The following is a 12,764-nucleotide window of genomic DNA, read 5'->3' as shown; positions in this document are numbered from 1 at the left end:
ACTAAAGGAATCATTATACTAGGATACTCGAAAAATATCCTAGAGTTTACGTTTGCCATGTTTGTACTGATGGATCGTTTTTCTCAAAGATGTGCGTAGTTCAACGGTTACCTCGTATGGAATATGAATAACTGTATCTATTTCAATTGTACATGAATTTTTGAAAGTTTGAAAGTAAGAGAAATGTATGATGATAGTAATAGTACGATCAAAGATGCTTTTCAAGAACCTCGAAAAAAATTTTGGCTGGTGAGTTTTTATATACTGTCAGCAGTATTTAAGTCATGCGTGATTAACCTGTGTCATTTTAACCAACGTTTAATGACATTCTTATTTGTTGAATTTCCTCGATTTCATGTATTAAGTATTCCATTTTTTATGTTTACTTTAAATAATAAATTATCGGTGACATGTAATATATTATTTTAATTTCCAATGCTTAATTAATACTTCTACATAATATTTGTGTTTTTAAAATTGTAACATTTTGCAATATTTTAAATTAGCGGTCAAGAAAACGTACGAAAAGTGATGCTATCAGTGTCAGTTCAATGGACATATCTATTGAATCAGATATGGGAAAAAAGAAAAAGAGAAGAAGAATTACAGAAGTGGCCAGTAGTATTTTTTCCTCTTCTACTTTAGGTAGCAAACAAGGAAATACACTTCATAGATCTTTCACAGTTCAACCAAACACCACAGATTTATCCTTTGGGGATAATGAAACAGATACAGGAACATTAAAGAAAAAGTATGAATGAAACATTACATATATTTTTGATAGCTACAATGATATTTATTTATTAACTTTATTTGTTAGACACAAGGAAAAGATTGAAAACACTAATAATTTTACACTTAAAAGTTGGGTACTTGATGTGGCAAAAACAAGTACCAAAGATAGACCAAATTATGCCTTAAGCAAAAAAGAAGTGAAAAGACAAGAAGCAATTTATGAATTATATTGTGGAGAAAATGTGCTTGTTAATGATTTAAGTGTACTCAAAGACTTTTACTATGAACCACTGGTACCCACTGGTATTTTTAATTCTGATGAATTAAACACACTTTTCGGTGGTGTAACACATCTCATTGAAATACATAATAGATTAAGAAATGAATTGGTTGATCTAAGAGACCAATATGGATATACAGAAACTGTTGGTTCTACAATATTAAATTGGGTAAGTTATAATCAAGGACTAAGATTAAGTACTCAATATAATCATCATGGACTGATAATTTAATTATGTTATAATCTTTATAGATTCCAACTTTAACAAAACCATACTTAGAAAGGTGCAGAACACAAATATGGGCAAAACATTTATTAGATGAAAAGAGATTAACAAACAAACGTTTTCAATCTTTTTTAAAAAAACGTTTAGAATCTCCACACTCAATTGATTTATGGACATACATAGATGTAGCAAGATCAAGAATTGTTAAATACCCCCTGTTGATTAAAGAAATGCTAAGGCATACTGCTACAACACATACAGATTATACATCCTTAAAAGAGGCTTATGACTTGATATCCAACTTACTTATTGATATAGACAATATTATGGGAAATGCAGAGTGCAAATTAGCTCAGTCGAAAATTAATGTAAAATTGGACTATGATTCTACTAAGTGCATTGAAAATGCAACAGAATTAATCACTCAAGGCCAGCTTAAAGATACAAGGGGAATGGTAAGCACATATTTGGTGCATTTTATGTTCATTGAATGAATGTATAAAAATTTATAATTGTGATTTTTAGAAAGTTCAATGTTTTCTTTTTGATACTGGCTTTGCAATAACTCGTGGTACAAGATCTGTAAATAAAAGATACAATTTATCTTTTCCTGTTATACCCAAAGAACAGATCTGTATAAGTGCAGATGAGACATCTGATACAAATGGTGGATTTAAAATTGGAGACCACGTTTTAGCAACGGAAGATGGACATGGAAAAAGGCATTGGATTGATTCATTTAACAAAATTAATAAAACCAATATTAATTCATTAGAAACTGCGATTGATATCAATGAAAAGGAAAACCAGCAAATGTCGACACCATTGAAAAGTCGATCTACGAGATCGTCCATGAATAAAATAAATGAAAATCATTTTTCATTGACATTGAAAAGAAGTTTTTTAAAACAAAAACGTAACAGCACTGGTATTGTTTAGCGATAATATTTTTACACTTCATTTTGAACTACCTTTTTTATGCTCATGTATTACTATATATAAGTAGGCATAAGATTCTGGTTTGGGTCCTTAGAAAATGTTTAAATCAATCGTACGAAGAACATTTTTTAAAGTAACTAAATTTCTATGGTTAAATTCCCAATATGCTTTAATGAATGCATTCCAGTTTCAATTTAAAAGAGCATAGTTTATATTAGTGTATGTACTTACCTATGTATTATTGACACATTTTGAAAGAATTAGTACTAGTGTAAAATATATATGTATATACATATATATGATTGCATAATAGAGGTGCTGCTAACATGAAAGTAACAATACATAAGCACGTGCTGGTTAAAGCATGAACTAAATATTTCTAACAAATTTGTACAAATATTTTTGATAGTAATTGTAAATTAAGAAGAAGTAACCACTTGATGTAATTATAAATGCAATTTATATAGATTATATTTAAAAATGAAATTATTTTTTACGAATATTTTGAAGGAGAACATAACAATAAGAACAGGAAGTTGTATTTAATTTTTATTAAACACAATTTTATTCTCATAACATTTGTAATAAAATAATTATCCACTTATTTTACATGGTTTTAAAATACTTATGGTTTACTAGGCTTCATTGAGTTTCCGTCCGGATAACGTTTTTTAAAGGCTTTAATGAGTTGAGGATCAATCAAGTGGACTCCATCTACTTGATTGCCTAATGTGATCCAATTAGGTTGAACATTATGCGGTCGACCGAATAATTCTATCTTTCGCGTTCCTGGGCTCATACGTTCGATGATTCCATAGATTTCGTCTGGTTTGTGACTGGTTGCACGAACTTCGGCCACAATAACATCACTATCTAAACCCCGATTAATTCTTGGATTTCCTTTCATACCGACCAAACAATGTTCTTTACCATGATTTAACCAATGACCCGTTCTGCCTGTTCTTATTATCCTTTGCAATTGATTAGTCTTCACCCATATGATTTCATCCACTCTCTCATATCCCCATAATTGCAAGCATTCTCTACCAAGTTCCATTGCTCTCCCTGTCACCCATAAAAATAGAAGACCTTCATCTTGAAGTGCAGGTATACCTAATTGCCTCATTTCATCATCTGACATGGTACCATATGGTAACTCCATATGGATATCCCATGGAGGATCAGCCATTATAACAGCAAATTTACCCAGTACAGTCATATCAAGATAACGCAAATCACACTGTATCCATTGTGGTGGATAAAGAGTCAATTCACTACCTAAGGATCCACTAGGAGTTGGACAAGCAGTATTGCTACCATTTTTACTATCTACTGTTAAACCTTTATTTACTGTACTATTACTTGCATTATCTGCTTCATTTGATTCTCTTGGTTGAGTTGTCGGTCCATCCACTTCATAATGAACATACCTATGTAATAAAATGTTTAAATAAAGGAAAGATTGTGAATCCTTGCTATACTTAAAGAGTGTTTTGTCCAGAATACATACTTGCATGTATCCATATGAAAGCAAGTATTAAGAAAACTGCAGTCACCCAAAGATTCATCTGTATGACTTTGAATAATTTTTTTAAAATGAAGTTTTTTGCATTTTTCTGCAAATCCTGGCCCACCATTTAATTTAACACAATCTACCCTTGTACCATGAGGACAAAACTCCATAACCTGAGCTCCTCCTTGAGACCGAAATCTTTCAGCCAATGATTTTTCTTTAGATGTTTGCTTAGATAATAAATCTAAAATTTGCTCTCCAACCTTTTTATTTTCCTTCTCCCTAATTGTAGGCATTGATATAAGGGACATTATATCTTCTGTATTCTTTTTATCTAATTTAGGCTGCTTCTCTGCAGGCACATAATCGTTTAATTCAGATGCAGATGTTTCTGCACTTTCTGGATTTTCTGTATCATCTGACTGAGATTGATATGATGATTGTGATTCTGCCACTGATAATACTGTATATCCAAAAACACCATTTTCTGTTACCTCTTTGATCCTAAAAAGGCATTCAATAACATCTTTGCATATGATACTAAAATATGGGATAATGCAGAAACTTACTAACTTAACAATATCTTGTGCTGCAAGCTTTTCTAAAATTTTGTGAATATCTGAAGATGACACATCTGCATTAAGATTTTTACGTAGTTGATCTATCAGTTCTGCAGATGTGATTGGTAAATTAGGTAGTGATTCATGTAAGATGCATAACACATCCCTTTCATATTCACTATGGTCAGATCGTTGTGAGTGTCCCATTGAGTCTAACAAATAGTTATATTACACTTTTAGCACTTATTTGAAACTTGAATTCCAAATATATAGAAGCACTTAACAAAATTGAAATAATTCAATTACCACTGGCAAGAGGTGATTCACTTGTCAAGGTGGATGATACTGGTGTTGCAGAAGTAAGAGTAAATAATTCATGTCTTTCGCGTTTTCTTTTCTGCAATTTTTCTCGTAGACTGTTTCTTTTTATTTTAATAGCCTGAATCTCTTCGAACGCGTCTGACATGTCTTTATGACAAATTGTTTAACACAAATATACATCAGTGTATGAGAAATATCTGCATGTTATAACTTAACGTAAAATTAGTGGAACACAAATCGAAAAAATTAATTTTTACATTTACGACCAAAGAAAATTAATATTTACCTTGTGATACCGATCAAACCCGTTTACGACGCTCAGAAACACATTTCTATTAAAAAATTGTAGCATATGTAAACTGCTAGCGATCTTACAATGTGAAACCTAACCTAATCTCATCAACCTAACTTTAACCGAAAAGTTAAAAACACATGGCCGATTTGTCAATTCGGTACGTACGAAGTGAATTAAAAAATTGTGATTAACAATTGTTATTAATATTATTAGTAAAGATCGTTAGGTATTTTTAAATATTTATTTCTTAAAATTTACAAAAAAATATATGTATATATAAATAATACTACGGCGCATTATTTTTTATTGAATATTTTGTATTTAGATGGCAGTAGAACATAGAATGGGCCCGAAGGAAAGAGCAGTAGATTTTTGTCCTTACATAACAGAGGTTATGTACATGAATGGTGCGTTATTTCATTTATCTCTTTTTATATTTTTATTTAAATTATTTTGTAAATATTTTGTGTAATACTTTTTTAGAAGATTTAACTAGTAGCGAGATTGCCAACGAATTAGAAGATTATATGGAAGAGCATTTCATCACAGAACTTGAAGATGATAGTGCAATACAAGTTGCAGAAGATTTATTGAAATTTCATCGTTATTGTACCGAAAATAATGCAAATGTACTAGCGACAGAGCTTGAGAAAATACCACCATTACAGCCATGGCTTCTCACAAGTGAACCAATGCATATGGTTCAAACTACCTGTCATCTGGAAAGTGGCAGTTCAGAAGATGAAAAAGAAACTCCTAGTGATATGGAAGTCATAGGTGAATGGACAGAAGTAAGAAGTAGGCGGAGAAGATAACTACCAGGTTATGACTCTTCAAATGGTACTCTTTTATTTCTTTCTTTTTTTTTTTTTTTTTTACAAAAGGTTGGATTAACAAAGAATGTACAAACTACTGTTTTTTACAGTACATGTGCATTGTTCTTGCAGTTGCAATCCATACTCTAAATTCTTGCATTCAAATACTTATCTAAGCAGTCTTTTAGACATTGTCAAATTTTATTTGGCAGTTCTAGTTGCAGTATCTAAAAGAAAGAGAGACTATTGAAACACTTGAAATAATGTTAATAAATAATTTTCAAGTAACTTTCTTTCTTTCTTTCTTTTTTTTTTTGTCATAACATCACCTTTCTTACTCTGTGACAGAGGAACATTACAATATCCATTGTGTTCCCTTGTAACAGTTTCTTTTTTCTCTTTACCCACTCCTTGTTCAGGACCCAATATGCTTAAGATTACTGGTAAAAATAATAGTCCATGAAACAGACCAAATATCACTACACACGTGAATAACTGAAACAGTAAAAGTGTTTTGTAATTTTCGACAAAATTCAATTACACTCTTTTAACGAAATTTTTTATGTATATATCTTTTAAACACCTTAAAGAAAGTACTGAAAAGATAAGCCTCGCTAGAACCTAGCAAAACGAACGCTAGGAACGTACTTAAACCACCGTTAAACACAGCTGGACCAATAATAGAAAGTGTTGCTATTGCTCGTTCTGAAACGGTAATTAATAACGAGTGAACTGGATTATACGCTCTCCATTCATTCATTTCATATGCTAAATTGTACTGTCATTCACCATTTTTGCTGCCCTTTGTCCGTAAAAATTCCAATCCCATATGAGCGGCATAATCGACAGCTAGTCCCGCGCACAATAGTATCATAATACTCGAAGACATTTCAATGGTCAGATTTAGGAAATACATAGCACCTAACAAGTCGATAAGAGTGAAGAAAACGCAACAAATCACCCAGAATGAAGCTCGTAAATTTCGAAGAAATATTACGATCACTATCCCGATTGTCAGTATCTCCAAGCACAAGTTCCGTGTCAATTCTTCTCCTATAACCTGTAAAAAAATAACAACTAAAAATTGTAACAAAGAAAGAAAATTATGGTAAAGGCTTTCGTTGTACTTTATTCGCTGTCCACGAAACGTAATCAGGTGAAAATATAGCGATGTAATCGAGACCCTGAGAGAAATTCGTAGCTTGAACCGTCTCTCTGATGGATTGCATCGCTTGTATTTGCTCGGACGCTGTATTAATCATAATGTGTTGTATAGGAATTTGTGATGTCTATAAAAAAAAAAAAAAATAAACAAAAAGGGAACATAGTCTTCTTAGAATGTCAAATAATTTTTAATATACAGTTATATTATAGTCTCCAGCTGGTAGTTTATCAAAATGGATATCCTTAATGTATGCCTGACCCTCCTTTGTCAGGAGCAAATACTCTGTTAGAATATTATAGTACTCCTCTTTACTCTCAATATCACCTATTAAAATTTCAATTTTAGTATTAAAATTGAGCGTCACCTTTGTTAGTAGTGTTCAACCATTTTTCATAGGCAATGAACCACGGCTCGAGGGTGCCATTGTTAACGAACTGATTTTGCCCGAGTACTTCCACCAGCTTGTTAAGAGACTTACGATCTTCGTAGTAATCGACGCCAGTCATATAAATTCCAGCACGTTTACCGTACATAGGAAAATACTGTCTTAATTTATCGTTAAACTGGATCGGATAGGAGTCTTGATTTAAGTACCAAAGAGGGTCGAAATTCTGTTCCAATTGAAAAACCGCCCACGTGTTAATACAGAGGCAACCGGCAGTGATCAATAGAATAATCACTTTCGTCGTGATCTTCGTAACTCCTGGACCAATGTAATTCTCAAAGATAATCTGCTGCGTGTTCCTCTGACTACAGTCGTTCGGTTTCCAGTTTAATTTCGGACGGCAGAAACACCCATCTTTTCGTGCTTCCAGTCTCTTCTCGTCGTACACCAGACAGCTTATGAAGAATATTATTTCGTAGATGTACAAAAATAGAATTCCTAACGTAGCGAACGCGTAGAACGATCTGAGACAAGGCATCACTGTTGTAATTCCAAAGGCAAAGGCGATTACGTTTGTGAAAGAGGTCACCGTGATTGACATACCTTTAAAAATACAAATAAAAATAAAAAAGTACTCTCTATCCAATCAGAAAAGAAATTTGACAAAATAAATCCTCGTTTACCAGATTGTTGAACAGCTTTAGCGATACGTATGGGAATCTCCGCAGCTTGATCCGTTTCCGAAAGATTGTCCAAACTCTGCATGATCACGAACATATTATCAACGCCTATACCAAGCAATAGAAACGGAAGAATAGAATGTATCGGTCCGTAGGAATATCCCAAGTAATAACAAACTCCGTAAGAAGACAAAATTGCTTGGCCAACCACAGACACTCCCATAACTGATAAATAAATCCGTTGCTCCAGCGCGTTGCATTTACCGATCATCGCCATCACGTAAACCGCGATCAGAGATATCCCACAACATAATACTGTCAAGTTACTGTTCAATATTTGATGCAAAGAGTCGATGTAACTTCGCGAGGCTATCGCGTATATCTCCATTCCTGGTGGAAACGTGATGTTCGAGTGGAGAACGCGATTTATAAACTCCAACTCCCAGTCGGCCGAGTTTGGATTAGACTTCTTCAGCATCCAATTGAGGATCGTCGCGTTTGCACCCTTAATTCGACCTTTTTTGTCGTAAAAAATCCTCGAGAGCAGAGGAACGATGTCCAGGAGAACGTTGTCGTTGATCCTACAACAAATTTGCTGTAATAAATCGAAGGATGGGATGTACTTTTTTTAATTAGAGATTTACTTGTGTCTGATGGCTTTGTTCACATCCTCGAGGATCTCCTTCTTCGTCAGATTATGAACGTTCTTCATTAAACTTGTCTCCCAGAGTTGTATGATCGACTGATATATACATCCGTTTTTCAATACTTTCCTGTTCAACTCGTATAGAATGTCCTCGGTGACTTCGAGATCCTTGAAGATGTCCGTCGTGTCGTCCATGTTGAACCACGTGAAGTACCTTCAATTTCGCGAGATTCGTCATTAAAATTCAAGGAGAACTACTCCCAGATAGCACACAGACGTCTTCTGAACGTCTTAACGAAGTTTAAAGATGTTCGAAAGACGTCTGAAGAAGAAGACAAATCGAGGTGTCTTTCAGACGTTTTAACTCTAAATCACTGTGCGCTGGCTTTAGAAATCATTCGAAGACATAATTTTGTAGACATCTCCAAGTGCGCTCTAAATCACTATGCGTTGGCTTTAGAAATTTCTTCAAGACGTAATTTTTTGGACATCGAAAATTTTTTTAAAGATCTCTAAGTGTGCTATCTGAGTTAACTTATCGTATACGATCGAGAATTGATCTTACCCTGCGCACACATCTTCCCAAGTGCTATTCTTCACCACCACAGACTTCACAGCCTGTTCAATTTTGCTGATCTGAAAGCGAGATGGAACAGGACGGTTTTAACGAAACGGTCTAACTTAACGTGCGTTCAGCTCACAGATTCCAAGTGCTGGGTAAATCTGATGAGTTTTTAATTGAATCTTTCGAAGAAGGATCATGCGTTAAAGTGGAAAAGAACCTTCGCAGATACTCGTATAATTCATGATCGCCTATGTACCGAGCGCAGCACTTCCGGCTCCAAAACGTTGGGGGCCGTGACGATGATACTTTCGTATCGGAAATCGTCCCGAAAGTGTGTCTTCACCCAGTCCGCGTCTGTCCTTATCACGGAATCTTGGGGCACGAAGAGCTCGACGTCGTCGAGCTCCTCCTTCCAGAAGATCATCCCAGGCGCGCAGAGACAGTTTATGCAGAACGCCACCAACAACCATAACCAGGGCCTCTTTCCAATACTCAGGCCAATCCTGAAAGAATACGAAATTTGTCTTTTCTCGATCACGTTGAAAAATTGTTCTTCTATCGAGAATGAAGAAAGTCGAGCGTTATCATTCGAGAAGTGATCATTTTCATATACTGCTGAGCTAAGCGTTAAAGGATCCTCCTGAACGGAAGTATAGTTTGCTTAGAGCAGCTGAGTAAGAAGAAACGCGAACTAATTCGATTTACCAAAGATTCACAATGCTGTAAAAGATATTAAAGAAAAATGTATCGCTAGTTTAATTGGAGAGAAGTTCAGACGAAAAGTGGACCAATTTGAGTTTGAAAAGGAGTGCAACGATAGGAGAGATATGAAGAGAAAGAGTGGTACCAGAAGACAATTCGTGGAGAGAATTAGGTGGCGCCAGAGGAACCGTCTCCAGTTGATATAGACCAATTCGTGGAAAGCGGGCATTCTTGATTCAGCTAATTAAGAGGGTTCACGATGATCTCACCTTAAGTGGATTAAATTCTACAAGGTTCGAGCTACCAAAACTCGACCACACATGCTAATCCCATTATCTCTCAACGAGATTTATTATACTTTTCATGGCACGATCAATTGCCCGTTGAAAACAGGCATTTAGGCGCGTGGTACGATCCTGATTTTAAATCGATCCAATCGATCTTCGCTACGACGAAGACTTCGACGTAGAATACGTAGGACATTCTTTTCAAGAACATTTCCAATAATTCACCAGCTGTTTACGAAAACACGTCCTCGTCGTATTTTTGTCCGGCGTAGCAATTAGCTTCTCCGTATAAGATTACCATTAACGGACGTACATCTCAATGACAATTCGCAATCGAGGGAATCTGTTATTTAAGCGAGCTATGCGACACACGGTACGCGTTTCGGTGACAATGCAGAACGCCGCGGCTCGCCGGTCAGGAGCACCGCGAAAACGGAGATAATGCACTTCCGACAGAAGAACGCGATCATACTCAATTTGCCGACATCCGATCTATTTTTTCCTCCCGACGGGCCATTTGCATACAGCTGATTTCGCGTGCGACGGGGGCAAAAAAGGAGCAAGCTAATCGAGCGAAAAAGCGTATATTCCAGGAAACGATCCTACAAAAACGGGAACAATGTGACGATCAATTTTATTCGTTCGCAGAAGCCTGTACGAAGAGAAGAAATACAGTCTCAGTATCCAACCAGGAAGCAAGTTGATCTTGCGTAGAACATAGAAGAATACACAGGTGAAAAGGGAAAAAGACGAATGTTGTTATACAAGTATGAATATCGACGGAAAAATAGAAAGTGACGGAGAAATGATCTAACTTATGTATATAGCCCGGAAGTATCGGTGCACTCACCGGTAAAACACACGATCCGAGTTCTGATGGAGATCTAGGAGTAGATCCTTGAGGCGTTTCCACGTGATCGCTCTGTTTCCTCGTCGCGGTGGCTCCATCCTCGCGGTTCCGACGCTCAGGTCGTACGGTGACCGAATGTCCACTGCGGGTGAACGTTGGTAAGCGCACGGTTGAGTGCGGCAGCATGCATGTGACCAACGCTGGAAGTAATCTGCCACAATTATATAACGTTCGGCCCGGAGCTTCGCTTGCACGATCGCGGCTGATGCCACCGGGAGGATGAGGAGGAGCGTGGACGTAGATCACCCCTCCTATTGTCTTCGTGACCGCTCGTTTTCGTTCCTCCGTGCACTCGTTCGACACACCAGGTCCCCTCGGTTCTGTGTCTGCGGACCGATCACCTCTTCCAATGGATTTGTACATCTTTCGATAGTCTTTTTCCAGTATTCTTTGTTCTTCCGTCGTTTTGCATGTATTTTCGACGACGAATGGTCGTATGTAGGTACGAGGGTCGTTGAATAAGCAAGGAGACGGAGGTGTCTGGTTTGGAAAATATTTGAATAAGATGTATAGTTGGTGGAAGAGATATTGGGAGGTTGTGGAGGAAGGTTGTAACGTAGTAGCTATTAGCGGTATGGATGTGTGAGGTACTAATTCTTGAATTTGGAGATGGTTTAATGGAACTGTGGTGTTGAATGTGTTAAGTAGCCGTTTCTATTGATGCAGTGACATTTTGAATTACGCTCTTCTAAGGAATACTTTATGTAGTCTTCACTCAGATCTTCAGTCCTCGTTTTCTGGGATTTCTGTCACGGTGCTTTACATTTTTCTAAAGCATACTTCACGTAGTCATCACTCAGGTTTCCTATCCTCATTTCCTGGGATTTCCGTCGCGGTGCTTTACATTTTTCTAAAGTACACTTCCCGGACTCTTCACTCAGATTTTCCCTCTTCATTTTTTGGGATCTCTGTCGCGGTGCTTTACATTTTTCTAAAGTATACTTCACGTAGTTTCGATGCAGGTTTTCAGTCATTTTCTGGTCATATTTCTATCGCGGTATTTTACGTTTTGCTAAGACATACTTCACGCAGCCTTGACTCAGGTTTTCAGTACCTACTCTCTCGAATATCTGTCGATTCGCCTTTCGATATGCTTCCACATGTAAATTTCGACGCCTGAACGACATACGACCGACTATACTTTGACGCGTGACCGATTTCACGGCCTCGCTGTATCGCTTCCATCGACTATACGCATAAATTGACATCTCTGTCGCGAATTTACAACAGCTACTTCAGTGTACATAAAAAAAATACTGAAAAAATTAGGAAAAATTAGGTTACGAGGTTCTACCACATCCGACTTACACTCCAGATCTCGCTTCATCAGATTTCTTATCACTTAGCTCTCCTTTTTGTGGAGTCAAATTTCGCAGTAACGAAGAAAGGGAGACAGATGTGCAAAGTTTTCTTAGATTTGAAGGTAAAGAATTTTTTTTCTTCAGGTATAACAAAGCCGGTAGAGTGGTGAGACAAGTGTATAATTGTAGCGGGAGTTAATGTCGTAAAATGGTTCAACTGTGAGATTCGTTGAATGAACGATATTAAAACAACAGCCAGTTTCTTTCTTTACTTGTTGAATGAGCCTCGTGTACAATTACATTTTGTACAAAGAATGGTATACTTGTTTATGTAGTTTGAGATGCTTGGTAGAGCAGAGAAGAGAGCTTTCTGCATTCATCTTCGGATTATCTGATCTGGTTGGTGCTCGAGGAGAGGTGTGATTTATACGGGACGATT

General features: G+C 36.4%; 2 protein-coding genes across 2 annotated transcripts; one reads left to right on the top strand and one right to left on the bottom strand.

Moving 5' to 3' along the window:
- Positions 1–183: 183 nt before the first annotated feature.
- On the top strand, positions 184–2,180 carry LOC108579862 (rho guanine nucleotide exchange factor 3-like). Its single transcript, XM_017943483.1, has 5 exons — positions 184–249; positions 507–751; positions 821–1,184; positions 1,268–1,696; positions 1,767–2,180. The coding sequence occupies exons 1-5, from the start codon at positions 184–186 to the stop codon at positions 2,178–2,180; spliced, it is 1,518 nt and encodes a 505-aa protein (XP_017798972.1).
- A 625-nt stretch (positions 2,181–2,805) lies between these two features.
- On the bottom strand, positions 2,806–11,998 carry LOC108579861 (patched domain-containing protein 3). Its single transcript, XM_017943482.1, has 14 exons — positions 11,788–11,998; positions 10,965–11,175; positions 9,382–9,628; positions 9,126–9,196; positions 8,559–8,774; positions 7,918–8,495; positions 7,214–7,837; positions 7,046–7,173; positions 6,812–6,973; positions 6,474–6,744; positions 6,268–6,389; positions 6,023–6,179; positions 3,691–4,027; positions 2,806–3,610 (listed from the first exon to the last, which is right to left on the bottom strand). Exons 1-14 carry the CDS (start codon positions 11,996–11,998, stop codon positions 2,806–2,808), a joined length of 4,140 nt encoding a protein of 1,379 aa, XP_017798971.1.
- Positions 11,999–12,764: the final 766 nt, after the last annotated feature.

Source organism: Habropoda laboriosa, unplaced genomic scaffold, assembly GCF_001263275.1.
Source record: "Habropoda laboriosa isolate 0110345459 unplaced genomic scaffold, ASM126327v1 scaffold2, whole genome shotgun sequence".
Lineage (NCBI taxonomy): Eukaryota > Metazoa > Arthropoda > Insecta > Hymenoptera > Apidae > Habropoda > Habropoda laboriosa.
Note: the sequence above shows the minus strand (reverse complement) of the source record. Positions and strands in the feature narration are given on the sequence as shown.

Bases quoted from the DNA above. Each gene is read 5' to 3' on its own strand.
- LOC108579862 (XM_017943483.1), top strand. From the start codon at position 184: ATGTATGATGATAGTAATAGTACGATCAAAGATGCTTTTCAAGAACCT. The intron at 752-820 runs GTATGAATGAAA...TTTATTTGTTAG, and splicing joins ACAGGAACATTAAAGAAAAA to ACACAAGGAAAAGATTGAAA. The intron at 1,697-1,766 runs GTAAGCACATAT...TGTGATTTTTAG, and splicing joins TTAAAGATACAAGGGGAATG to AAAGTTCAATGTTTTCTTTT.
- LOC108579861 (XM_017943482.1), bottom strand. From the start codon at position 11,998: ATGACTGAAAACCTGCATCGAAACTACGTGAAGTATACTTTAGAAAAA. The intron at 9,197-9,381 runs GTACATAGGCGA...TCTCGCTTTCAG, and splicing joins AGCCGGAAGTGCTGCGCTCG to ATCAGCAAAATTGAACAGGC. The intron at 6,974-7,045 runs GTATATTAAAAA...TTTTTTTTATAG, and splicing joins CTGGAGACTATAATATAACT to ACATCACAAATTCCTATACA.